Here is an 11,689-nt window from a genome sequence, read left to right on the forward strand (position 1 = left end):
AAAACAGAAAAGAGTTTTTGATTATATAGACCCTTGATAAAAGTTCCTTAAAGCTTCTTATAAGCACACTTAGTGGACACTGTATGATTAGTCATATGTTATTTCCTATAAGTTGTTTAGACGAAGAAGAGTACAGAACTTTTGATGTGACTGTCCGACTCTAGAAGAGTGTAGAACAATATACATTTGTTAAAACTTTTTTGTCCAATTTTGAAAATTCAGTTATTAAGTACATTTCCCATATCCGAACTTTTTTCGACATTATAGACTTAACTATATTTGTTGTTAGTGCCGTCATAAGCAACTAGGTGTACAAAAATGTAAATACGCAATTAGACTATTTGTAAATAAAATGTAAAATTCAAACAAAGAGAAAATTCTAGGGAACATTACTAACTACACTAACGAATTGTATACAAAGTTAAACCACAAAATATATAAACTTTAATAGATGACAATTTCCCTTACTTTGGTCTACAATTCCAATAATTTAACAAAAAAATTTAATTTTAATTTAAGGCCGTTTTACTAATATTTAGTGTGATATAGACTTAGTACGTAGACACTTATAAAAAGTGAGAAAAAAACTATTGCAAAACGAACCAATACTACACAAAAAAAGTAAAATAAACAATTTAGGTAAATATTAAATATATTTTACACTTTATTGATATTGATAAATATGTATGTATATAAAAAAAATAGTAAACAAATAAATGTCCACATACAGACAGAGAATGAAAAAGCCATAAAAGTATACATAGCTGATAGGAAATGCCAATTGAATGTCAGATGAAGAGAAAGAGTGTAGAAAACTTAAATACAAACGGCTGGCAAAATGGAATGTATAGCAATGCCCTGTCGTACATCCACTTCCATATGTATGAGACGATCATCATCGATGCCACATGATAGTTCTAAAGTGGGCACTTGTAGTGCAGAAAAGAAAAGAGAAGCCTTCTTACAATCCACCGAACAGGAAGCTTCAACTTGTTGATTGGAGCCTGATGAGGCAGATGAATCGATTTCCTTGATTTCCAATTGTTTATAATGAGTGGTAATTGTAGCCATTTCAGTTTCAGCTACCAAATTCATTTCACCATTGGAAGTGGCATAAAAGATAATAGTTGGTGAGAGATTTTTAACTTTGTCGATGAGGCCACGCATCAAACGATTCGAGGGTACATTTAATATTAATTTCGATTTGGGTTTTTGTGGTACTTCATAGAAACTCCAATCCGAGCGTGGTATAATACTAACCGGCACATCATGCACTGTTTTGGTGGTATTATTGGAGGTTTGTGAAGGTACTTCAATTTCTATACGTAAACAGGAGAATTGTATATTGATTAAATTCATTTTACAAGTACGAGCATTCGAACGTAAATGTGTTAGGGCACGACTTAAATTTGCTGGTGAGATGGCCAACATAATATGAGCATGTCTTTCGTCTTGCAGTTTTAATTCATATTCGGGAAAATACAAGCCAGCTTCTATTTCCACCCATACCAAAGGTGCTGTAGTGCCAGATTCTTCATTGGCTATAAAATACATTTTATCTGTTGTTATATCAATGACACATTCTTTAGTTAATTTGGACAGTGTTAAAATAATATTTTGAAATTCTTTCATATATTCAGGATCTTGCATCAGAGCACGAAATTTCATGTTGTTCACTAAAGTTTTAACTTTAAGGGAAGGAAAGCCACTAAATACATTCGTGTTTCACAATAATACAATACAATACACAACAGCAACATGCAATGGCGGCGCAGCATGAACAACATGAAAATCATCATCAACACCACCAAACCCAATATTATCGTCATCACCATCAAACATCATGGCATCGCATAAGGAAAAAGGAAATGAAACGAGGAGAAAAAAAGAAAAAAACAAACAAAACTAAAAAAATAAACTTGACTAAAGTTGGTTTTTATACTCTAGGAATAGCAAAAAAAAAACTAAAGAAAGAGTTGTATTGCAATATTTTTGTAGCTCTTTTTTCTTGTGCATTTGGTTTATTTGTTTTAAAGCCAGACGACAAAGAACTTTTTTTAGTAAAACGGCCAAATTAAAATATGGTTTGTGGGTTTTTGTAAAAATTACTTTTTTTGGAAATCGCTTTGAAATATTGTTCTTAATTTAGGTTTTTTGATATTTTTTAGAAATTTTCTTTTGTTATTTCTCTGTTATTGGCAAACGTTGAAGCTTTTTTGGTTTTTTTGCATGATTATGCATTTTCTTTTAGAAAGTAAATGAAAACAAAACTAAGAATAAAATCAATAATGGAAAAGGTCACTAACTGGTTGATTTTATTTTCCTTATATAAACGAAAAGGAGCTAAGAGTGAAATGTTACATCATGAGCTAAATTTCGACTGAAATATTTTTCTTCAGAAGAATTGAAATCTTATTTAAAACTAACTGGTGGAGCCCCTTTGATCTACTGCAAAAATTAAAATTAATTTATATTCCTCCAACAGTTTCTCCATCAAAGTACACTACCCAATTTAAGGTTGTCCCAGTTAGCCAAATGAAGCTTTTCTTGGGTCCAAAGCTTATTCCTTTGTGAAAATACCTCTAAGAAGAGAGAAAAGTGAAGGACAAGAAGAGTGAGGAAAACCGACTAGAGAGGAAACAGACACAATGGTCATATAATAAGGACCTGTTATAAAAATGTCTTTCTACTTAGTGAGAATTTGAAGTTCGGACCCATTCTGTCGAATTTAGAAATACTATAAAACATTGAATATTCGTTATCTCGGATAAATTGCCAAAGTTGGGCGGACCCAAGCGTTCGAATTCTAGCAGCTGTCAATGCAGGACATTTACAGAGAAGAATAGTGAAGTCTCATCTTCATCCTCATATTGACAACTCCTACAGACGCCGTTAAACGGAAGCGTCTAGCATGGTTACCAAATTTGAAGTGCCAGTAACGATCTACACCAGTTTGCCTAGTTTTAGTATATTAACCCCTAGGAGATAGTTAGACCTGCGTGGGTCCATATGAGACAACAGTGCTTTAGCTATCGAGCAAGTGTGCTCAAATGACCATCGATCTTGAGCAGTGGAATAGCAATTATGAATAATCAGTCTTTTTATTGCAAGTTGTGGAACATTACAGAGCTGATCTATTTTCAGTTCGTTTAACGTGGTTCCAGCTCTTAGCAATGTGTCAGCAATATTATTGACATACGTACTCCTGTGTCCTCTGACCCATAATGTTCGAATGTATCGTCATCTGATTGAGAAACGTCTGTTTACTATCGCTATAAATTTTGTTAACTCTGTTAGATATCCGATGGTAACTTAGCCAAGTCGACACCCTTTTTTTATGTGTTACTTCAACTTGAAAGATCATTAAGTCGAAAAGAGATTTTATTGCCAAATTCCTCAATGAAGATGCCCCTACCAATCGCTTTCGTCATCCTCGATCCGTCTGTAAACACACGGAAACAATTATTTAACGAAAGAAAAGATACTTGAGACTCCGTATTGGATTTGCCTTACTAGACACGGTTCCGGGATACAATAATCAAAAGCGTACTGGGGTCTCGGTAGAAAAACCATGATTTTCGCGTGACCCATGGAATAATTGTTCCATTTGAAAATAAATAGTGAGCATATCTATTTATTTGGCCAGAAGATCAACTGGAGGCCAGGTAAGCATTGTAAACAAAGCCTTTCAAGGAGTTGTTCTTAGTGCACCGGTCATGAAAAGCACAGAATATCTCATTACTTTTTCAAGAGTCTGCCAGACAACTATACTCAGACTCGCGGTCTGATTAGAGTACTAACCTATCTGGCATTACGGGAACCAATTGTGCTCAGGACAGAGTTTCGCATTTTGTCTTGTGCCAGTTATTAAGTAGGTGCTTTCGAGTTGCACGTGTTAGTTAAGAAGAGAATCAACCCAATTCTGCATTCCGATTACTTTTCTGCATACAGTTACAAACGATAGAAAAAAATATTCCGGTACTATTGCCTAGACAACAGATACCTCTCAAAGGAGTGATTGTGGGTCGAACGAGTTGACAATGAGTTGATGTCGATTTAGCGAGATACAGGATGTCTCAGGGATATTCTATATTCTTGATATTCACTTTTTTGTCAGAGTAAGTCCAGGGATTTAGCTGTTAATAAACTTTTTTGTTTCAGATGGAATATAACTAATAAGAATTCAGACATTTTTATATTTTATATGTTGAATTTAAAAATCCCTATCCATTAAAGAAAACAATAATTTTCCGAAATTATTAAATTATTACGCATAATTTATATTTAATTATTCGATTAACACTCAACTAGTGTATTCCAATGAAAAGAAAAATCAATAGAAATCTACGCCACGTTTTTTTCTTTTTTTGTTCTCTTCCAACAAACAAGCTCATACAATGAAACAATTTAAGTAGGTACTATATTTATTCTATTAGAAAAAATTCTCTCCCACTAGCAAGCGGAGAAAAAATACAACAACTTGAAAACAATAACCAACAAAACGTCCCATCAATTGACAAACAAATTAATTCCAAACGAATAACTTTGGTATCCATCCATCCACCTTGTTGTTCAGCAACAGCAATAATAACTAACTTGCTGCTGCTGCTGCATCAGTTTGCAGTAATGTTTTGTTTTTGTTATTTTTGTATGCTAAAGAAAATAGTACGTCACTTCAAGGTTTTTTGCATTAATTTTCACTTGTAATTAAATTGCAGCACATGAAAACTAAAATAAACTAAGAAACAATTAAAAATGTATTGACTCTGTTATACCCTACAGTGATTGGGTAGTACATATTTTAATGGCAAAGTATGTTATCAAGGTTTAACTATAGTGATTAGATTTCGAACTATTATTAGATAAAAACAGGCAGATGGTGGACCTAGGAAGTGATTCTATAACAACGATTGGTGGATACTAAATGAACATATCTACTTGGGTATTACAAACTTGGGTATTACCTACTCTAGAGACGTAGGGTACAATAATAACACAGCAAACCCCAGAAAATATAACAAAAAATTCCACTAAATAGAATAAAATTTATTAATTTTGTGTTTCATTATATTAAATAAATAACCACTTGAATATTTAATAATAAAAAACCACATTAAAACTAAAACCTAAACACAAAACATATGATAAATAATTTACATATGTATTTCTCAGGAAAATTATTGTGGTGTAGAAAAGCAAAAGCAAAAAAACACAATACGAAAGGCAAGAAAAAAAAACAACAAAAAAAATCAAGAAGACATTTTGTTAAAACAGATGAGATGGCGAAAAAGTGATGAAATTCAAAGGAGTCTTCCAAAATAAAAAACTTTTTTAAGTATAATTTTCATAATATTGTTAAATGCTCTAGAAAATTAGCAACAAATAAACAGCTGTGTTAATTAATTTTCTTAAAACGTTTCCAATATGTCTGTCGTCTTGTAGTTATACCAAAAAAAATATACTCGATATAAGTAAAAATTTTCCTTTGAAAATTGTTTTTTCTTATGAATTTTTCGCAAATATTTTTATAATTTCTTATAACTTACCTTTTTAACTACACTTTTTAATAGTTTTTGGGCGATTTATTAAACAATTAACACTTTAATTATTAAAATGAAAATCTTTCACGGCAGACACAAATTCACACTCGTCTGCATGCGACACTTAAATCAGGTATGGAAAATTTACATTTATAAATAGTACTAATACTTATCAAAAAGAGTACTTTTTATGGTTTAAAGGTACTAAAATACTTTTCGGCTATATATTTTTATCTATTGATAAGTTTACAAATACATATATTGACTAACTATGGACTAGGCTATTGACAAGTTTATTGTCTACTATACTAATTACTATGCACGAGTCTTTCGGCTAATTTATAGTCTATTGACCAGTCTATTGATTATTCTATGAACTGCTCGACTGACTCTTCAAAAACCAGTCTGCCCACTATTCTCCGAATTTGTTTATGCTCTAGTCAAAATATAAATCTATAGATTAAGATACAACTTATGAATGTTTGTAAAATAATAATATGAAAGAGTAAAATCTATGTCAATATTTTTCGATGTCAAAAAGTACTGAAAAAAGTACAATAAAACTATTTTCCCATGCCTGACGTATATATTTTTTTGCGCAGAGTTGTATTTTTGCAACAGACTTGTATTAAGTGTTGTTATTGTGCGATTTTTCATTTATTTATTGACATTTCTAGTGATTTTTTTCAATATTAGCGAATAGCAAAAAGAAAAAATATTTCAATAAAATTTTTCAAATTTTGTCAGAACTTAGCCCTGGAAATATTTATTATTAACTTCCATCCCTTAAAAATCATGCGCAATTTTTAATTTTTACAAAAGATTTTTGTTCGTTTGATTTGAAAACGTGTTTTTGTAGGATTTCGATTTTTGACCTTTTACAATTTTTAAATTGACGAAAGTTGCTATTGAAGACTTTTTTAAATTTTGTCTTCTTTTTCAATGTTTACAAATTCGACATTTTTCCTACAAATTAGCCGATTTTTTTTGAACAAAATTTCGATTTCGATAAAAGAACCCTAATTTGTATTTTTTCGACTTTATTCGAATTTTATTTACAAAGACTACTTTGCGACATTTTTATTACAAGTAAATCGAATATTTACCGATTTTTTGAAACATTGTCAACATCGATTTTTTTGAAATTTTTCGATAAGTCGATTGTTTGAAAGTCGATTAATAAAAACAGAGTAATCAGCGGCGATAGTTTTTCAACCAAAATATAGACACAAAGTATACAGAGCTGTCACTTTTGACATTTAAAAAAGTCTAAAATCAGCTTTTGTTTGATTTTGAAATTGTTTGGTGAAAAGAGGTATATAAAATACAGCTAAAAAAAATTATTGAATTCGTTTTGTGCGAAAGAGAGGGAAATAGTTTTTTGCTCGTGACGCCTCTGTATAGCCTGTGATATAGATTTTTTAATGACGTCTTTTAAACGTGTTTTAACAAAGCGTTTTGGGGTTTTCATTGAAAAACTTGATTTTTGTTTTTAACAGCAACACCATCACCTACGCCATCAGCAACAACACCATCACCATTATCAATATTAAAGAAATAATTTTTTAGCGTGTTCATTTTTTTTTTTTTTTTTTGAGGAACCGTTATAAAAAGCAAGCTCCACTGATCACATAGTAATGTAGTAAAAGAAAATGTAAAAGGCTGAGTCGCATTTTTTTGTACTGAAAAAATCGACTCAGCCGATTAAATCAGCTCTGCAATAAGCCGCTGATGAGCCGATGGTTTCGGCGGCGGCGCGGCTTGAAAAAAATTACCGGCTGTTCGGCTAGCCGCCGGTCGCGCCGTTACGGCTTGTTACTCTGACAACAAACAGAAAAAAAGTGTTTTATTTACAAAGAATAATTACACACACTTGTCACAAGAATTCTTCTCGCTGCATTTCATCATTTAGAATATAATCTGATTGTAACAAAATTTAAATAAAATAATTAATAAATTTAGAAAAAACATTATTAAAACAATACGAAATAATAGCAAACAAACAAAATCCAATGATAAATAATTGATTGTAAAGAAAACAAAAAATTACGTGACGTTTTGCAAGTTGATTGGTGTTTTCAAGAAATCTTATTCATAGCGTTGTTTTTGTTGTAAAACAAATAATTTAGTTTTTTTCATTCTTATCAGTTTATTATTATTGGGAGGAGTGAAGTAAGTAAAAAAATCCCATTTAACCAAAAAGCCAGTTAGTTAATTAAGAGCTGAGCAAGTTGAAAACAATTAATTACCAGGAAAATTCTCATGCGGGGTGTGCTGTAAAAGAAAAATTAATTTTGACGTGTCGTTTATTTGTTTAAATTGCTAAAAATAAGAAAAATATCAACACAATGTGTGGTTCTAATCCGCCCGTAACAAAAGGCACCCGTGCCCTGATTCTAGTGGGAGGCTATGGCACCCGTTTAAGGCCCTTAACATTGAGTACACCCAAACCTTTGGTGGAGTTCGCCAACAAACCTATTCTATTGCATCAGCTGGAAGCTTTGGTGGCTGCTGGCTGTACACAGGTAACAATTCACAGATTAGCAATTCATAATAAATCTTCTTATAGAAAATCCCTTTAAAATTTTAAGGTAATTTTGGCTGTCTCCTATCGCGCCGAACAAATGGAAAAAGAACTTAAAATCGAGGCTGAAAAACTGGGCGTTGAATTGGTATTTTCCCATGAAACAGAACCTTTGGGCACTGCTGGCCCTTTGGCCTTAGCCAAACACATACTAAATGCCAGCTCAGAACCTTTCTATGTACTCAACTCAGATGTTATCTGTGATTTTCCCTTCAAACAGTTGGAACAGTATCATCGTAATCATGGCAAAGAGGGCACCATAGTGGTGACCAAAGTAGAGGAACCCTCTAAATATGGTGTTGTTTTATATGATGACCAAGGCTGCATTAAGAGTTTCATAGAGAAACCTCAAGAGTTTGTTAGTAATAAAATCAATGCTGGCATTTATATATTCAATCCCTCGGTATTGGATCGCATTGAAGTGAAACCTACTTCCATTGAAAAGGAAATTTTCCCCGTTATGGCCGAAGAGCAGCAATTGTTTGCCATGGAGTTGCCCGGTTTCTGGATGGATATTGGACAACCAAAAGATTTTCTAACAGGTGAATATTTTTTTCAATTTCTTATTTTTTATGTTTAAAATTATCTTTTTTAATGTTTTGTAGTGTTTTTATGTGTGTGTGCGTTCTTTTTTTTTCTTATCTTAAAAAAATTGATTAGCGTGAGTCACAAGAACTTTTAACTTTTTTTCTAAAGTTTTCAGCCAAATGCTTCTTGTGTTATCTTTTGTTTTTTAAGCTCTATGAAATGATTTTTCAGGTTTTTTAAGAGCAAAAAATAATAATGAATTTTGTAATACAAATATGTTGTAATTTTTTATTGATTGCATACAATGTATGTAGAGCTATAGGGTGTTGCTAAAAAAAGTGTAAGGTTTACATTGTTTTTGTTAGATAAGAAATTTTGGCAAAAGTTTTGTAGCAAGTTTTGTTAACCGTTGCTTTTATTATTTTTCTTCATTAAAAAAAATCTCTTTAGCTTTTTGTTAAAAAAGCTTTTTTGCAAAACCAATTTTCTTAGTTTTTATGTAGGTAAAGCTTTTTATTTTTGTTTTGAAATTTTGTGAAAAAGGTTTGTTTGGTTAATACATAAAAAGCTTTTTTGCTTTAAAAGCTAAAAAAAACCTTTGCTTTTTTTTAAAAAGAAGATTTTTTGTGAAACTTTGTATTTTTAAACTTATTCTGATAAAATAAAATGTTTTCTTTGCTGAAAAAAGCTTTTTTGGAATAAAATGTTATTTTTTTATGAAAAAAAGCTTTTTCCTAAAAAAAACTTTCTTTTTGAAAAAAGCTTGAAAAAAGCTTTCCATGTAGGAAAAAATAGAAAAAATAACTTATTGACAGAATCAGTTTCTTGTTGAAAAGCTTTTTTGTTTAAACAGTTTTTTTGTGAAATAATCATTGACGTGTTTGATGAAAAAAACTTTTGTTATAATGCTTGCGTTGTTTAAATAGATTTGCTCTAGCTTTTTGTTAAAAAAAAGCTTTTTGTTAAAAAAAACTTTTTGTTAAAAAAAGCTTTATAATAAGTTTTTGTAAAAGAGCTTTTTGTTAAAAATGTTAAAAATCTTTGTTTTTATTAAATTTCAAAAAGCTTTTTGTTAAAAAAGCTATTTGTTAAAAAAATCAAGAAGCAAATTTATAAAAGCTTAATAAAAAGCTTTTAGATAAAAAAGCTTAATTTTTCTGTTTTAAGGAAAAAGTTTGTTAATAAAAAACAACATATTTGCAAAAAGCTTTTTGACAAAATAAATGTTTTTTGATAAAAAAGTTTCGAAAATCTTTTTGTTAAAAAACCTTAAAAAATGTTTTTGATAAAAAACATATTTGTTTGTTTAAAGTTAAAAAAAATCGTTTGTAAAGTCTTTTTTGATGACTTTGTTTTTGTTTTTTGGCGGCCCTTTTTGGAGAAAACAGCTTTTGTTGGTAAAGAGATAATTCCTTTTTTTTTCAATTTTTTTTCAATTTCAAATTCTTTATTTCAATAACCTAGCCTATATAGGCCATAATCGGTTATAAATTTCTACTTTTATAAAGAGAGAGTATTTTCTTTGGTGGAAGATGCTATGCTTTCCATGAAAAGCTAATTTAAGTTAAAAAGCTCTTAACTTAAAGTTTTTAAGAGCTTTTTAACTTAAAGAGTTGTTCTAAACTTTACGCTGAATTGTCCGATTTGTATAAAAGTTTTTCCAAATAATACTTCTGATTTCAAAACTCATTTGGTTTTTAGAGATTCAAAAATATTAGCCAATGACAAGCTAGTTTTTATCATCTGATAGCAAAACATATTTATAGAAAAAGATTAGCTACAAACATTTAAATTTATGATATTCTCAGATAAAATTCTACTAAATTGTTGTTAAAGCTTATCTTATTTCTTCTATAAATTCTTTTCCCTTATAAAATATTGAAAAAAAGATTTATTATTATTCGTTAAGATTATACTTCCTATAAATTGTTTGTTAAGATTAATATTTCCTCCAATTATTTAAATTTGTTCTTATTATCATCTTTCAGGCATGTGTCTCTATCTTTCGTCTTTGCGACAAAAACAATCAACGAATCTTTACACCGGTCCTGGGGTTGTTGGCAACGTTCTAGTTGATCCCAGTGCTAAAATTGGTCAAGGTTGTCGCATTGGTCCCAATGTCACAATCGGTCCAGATGTTGTCATTGAAGATGGTGTTTGTATAAAACGTTCAACGATATTAAAAGGTGCCATTGTTAAGTCACATTCTTGGTTAGATTCCTGTATTGTGGGTTGGCGTTCGATTGTAGGACGTTGGGTGCGTTTAGAGGGTACCACGGTATTGGGTGAAGATGTTATTGTCAAAGATGAAATCTATATAAATGGTGGTCAGGTATTGCCACATAAAAATATTGCTGCCAGTGTACCAGAACCTCAAATTATTATGTAAATTTGTAAAATACCTTAACATAACTAACAAACAACAACAATATGAAAACCAGCAGCAAGACTTTTTGCCGAGGGAAATATTTTTATTTATATAACGTAAACAAACTAAATTGTTTGTAACTAAATTATATTTTTTTTATTATAAAATTAAAAAACATCTTTACTTGCTTACAAGTAAGGATTGTCTTCATTATCATTGTTAAATTATCTGCAATATTTATAACTTCACTTAATATTGGCTTTAAATCCCTCCCCCCTCTATCTTTAATTTTATTTTCGTTTTTAAGTTAAATTTTTGTAAATCTTTCTATTAATTTATTTTATAAAACAAACTCTATTTGTGTTTATCTTTAAAGAAAAATCTTTAACATTTCCATATAGCTTTGCTAGCTTTAATATCAGTTCTTTATAATATTTTATTTGCCTTAAATGATTTTTATTTTCTAAGACCTTTAAATGATTTTGATTTATGAAAATCTTTTAAGTGCCCAGCATTTTTCTGTTTGATTTTTTTTTGTAAGAATATTTTTCTATTGGAAGAATATATATTTAATTATAAATACTTTTTATATAAGACGTAAAAATAAAGCTGAACTTTTTTTAAATAAAAAGATGTACAAATAATTTTACTTTCGTCGAAGATATGGAT

General features: G+C 30.3%; 3 protein-coding genes across 4 annotated transcripts in view; 1 reads left to right on the forward strand and 2 right to left on the reverse strand.

The window, feature by feature from the left end:
- Nucleotides 1-5,675, reverse strand: part of LOC119605890 (E3 ubiquitin-protein ligase TRIP12) — a 70,938-nt gene extending 65,263 nt beyond the window's left edge. Inside the window, 1 exon segment of the mRNA XM_037959228.1 lies at nt 5,547-5,675. The gene's annotated coding sequence lies outside the window, so the exon portion shown is untranslated.
- On the reverse strand, nt 622-5,678 carry LOC119605891 (checkpoint protein HUS1). 2 transcript variants are annotated; one of them, XM_037959230.1, is made up of 2 exons: nt 5,547-5,664; nt 622-1,688 (listed from the first exon to the last, which is right to left on the reverse strand). In XM_037959230.1, the coding sequence occupies exon 2, from the start codon at nt 1,666-1,668 to the stop codon at nt 817-819; it is 852 nt and encodes a 283-aa protein (XP_037815158.1). In that variant the 5' UTR covers nt 1,669-1,688; nt 5,547-5,664; the 3' UTR covers nt 622-816. The 2 variants fall into 2 exon arrangements, with proteins under 2 accessions (XP_037815158.1, XP_037815157.1); XM_037959229.1 differs by having other exon boundaries at nt 623-1,708; nt 5,547-5,678.
- Nucleotides 5,679-7,357: 1,679 nt separating this feature from the next.
- On the forward strand, nt 7,358-11,637 carry LOC119605894 (mannose-1-phosphate guanyltransferase beta). The gene is made up of 4 exons (XM_037959238.1): nt 7,358-7,712; nt 7,793-8,065; nt 8,132-8,666; nt 10,641-11,637. The coding sequence occupies exons 2-4, from the start codon at nt 7,889-7,891 to the stop codon at nt 11,039-11,041; spliced, it is 1,113 nt and encodes a 370-aa protein (XP_037815166.1). The 5' UTR covers nt 7,358-7,712; nt 7,793-7,888; the 3' UTR covers nt 11,042-11,637.
- Nucleotides 11,638-11,689: the final 52 nt, after the last annotated feature.

This window comes from Lucilia sericata, unplaced genomic scaffold (assembly GCF_015586225.1).
Source record: "Lucilia sericata isolate MDLA Ls3-8-SP2 unplaced genomic scaffold, ASM1558622v1 Contig000530F_arrow, whole genome shotgun sequence".
NCBI lineage: Eukaryota > Metazoa > Arthropoda > Insecta > Diptera > Calliphoridae > Lucilia > Lucilia sericata.

Coding starts and splice junctions, on each gene's coding strand:
- LOC119605891 (XM_037959230.1), bottom strand. CDS start 1,668: ATGAAATTTCGTGCTCTGATGCAAGATCCTGAATATATGAAAGAATTT.
- LOC119605894 (XM_037959238.1), top strand. CDS start 7,889: ATGTGTGGTTCTAATCCGCCCGTAACAAAAGGCACCCGTGCCCTGATT. Junction 8,066..8,131: donor TGGCTGCTGGCTGTACACAG/GTAACAATTCAC, acceptor TAAAATTTTAAG/GTAATTTTGGCTGTCTCCTA. Junction 8,667..10,640: donor ACCAAAAGATTTTCTAACAG/GTGAATATTTTT, acceptor ATCATCTTTCAG/GCATGTGTCTCTATCTTTCG.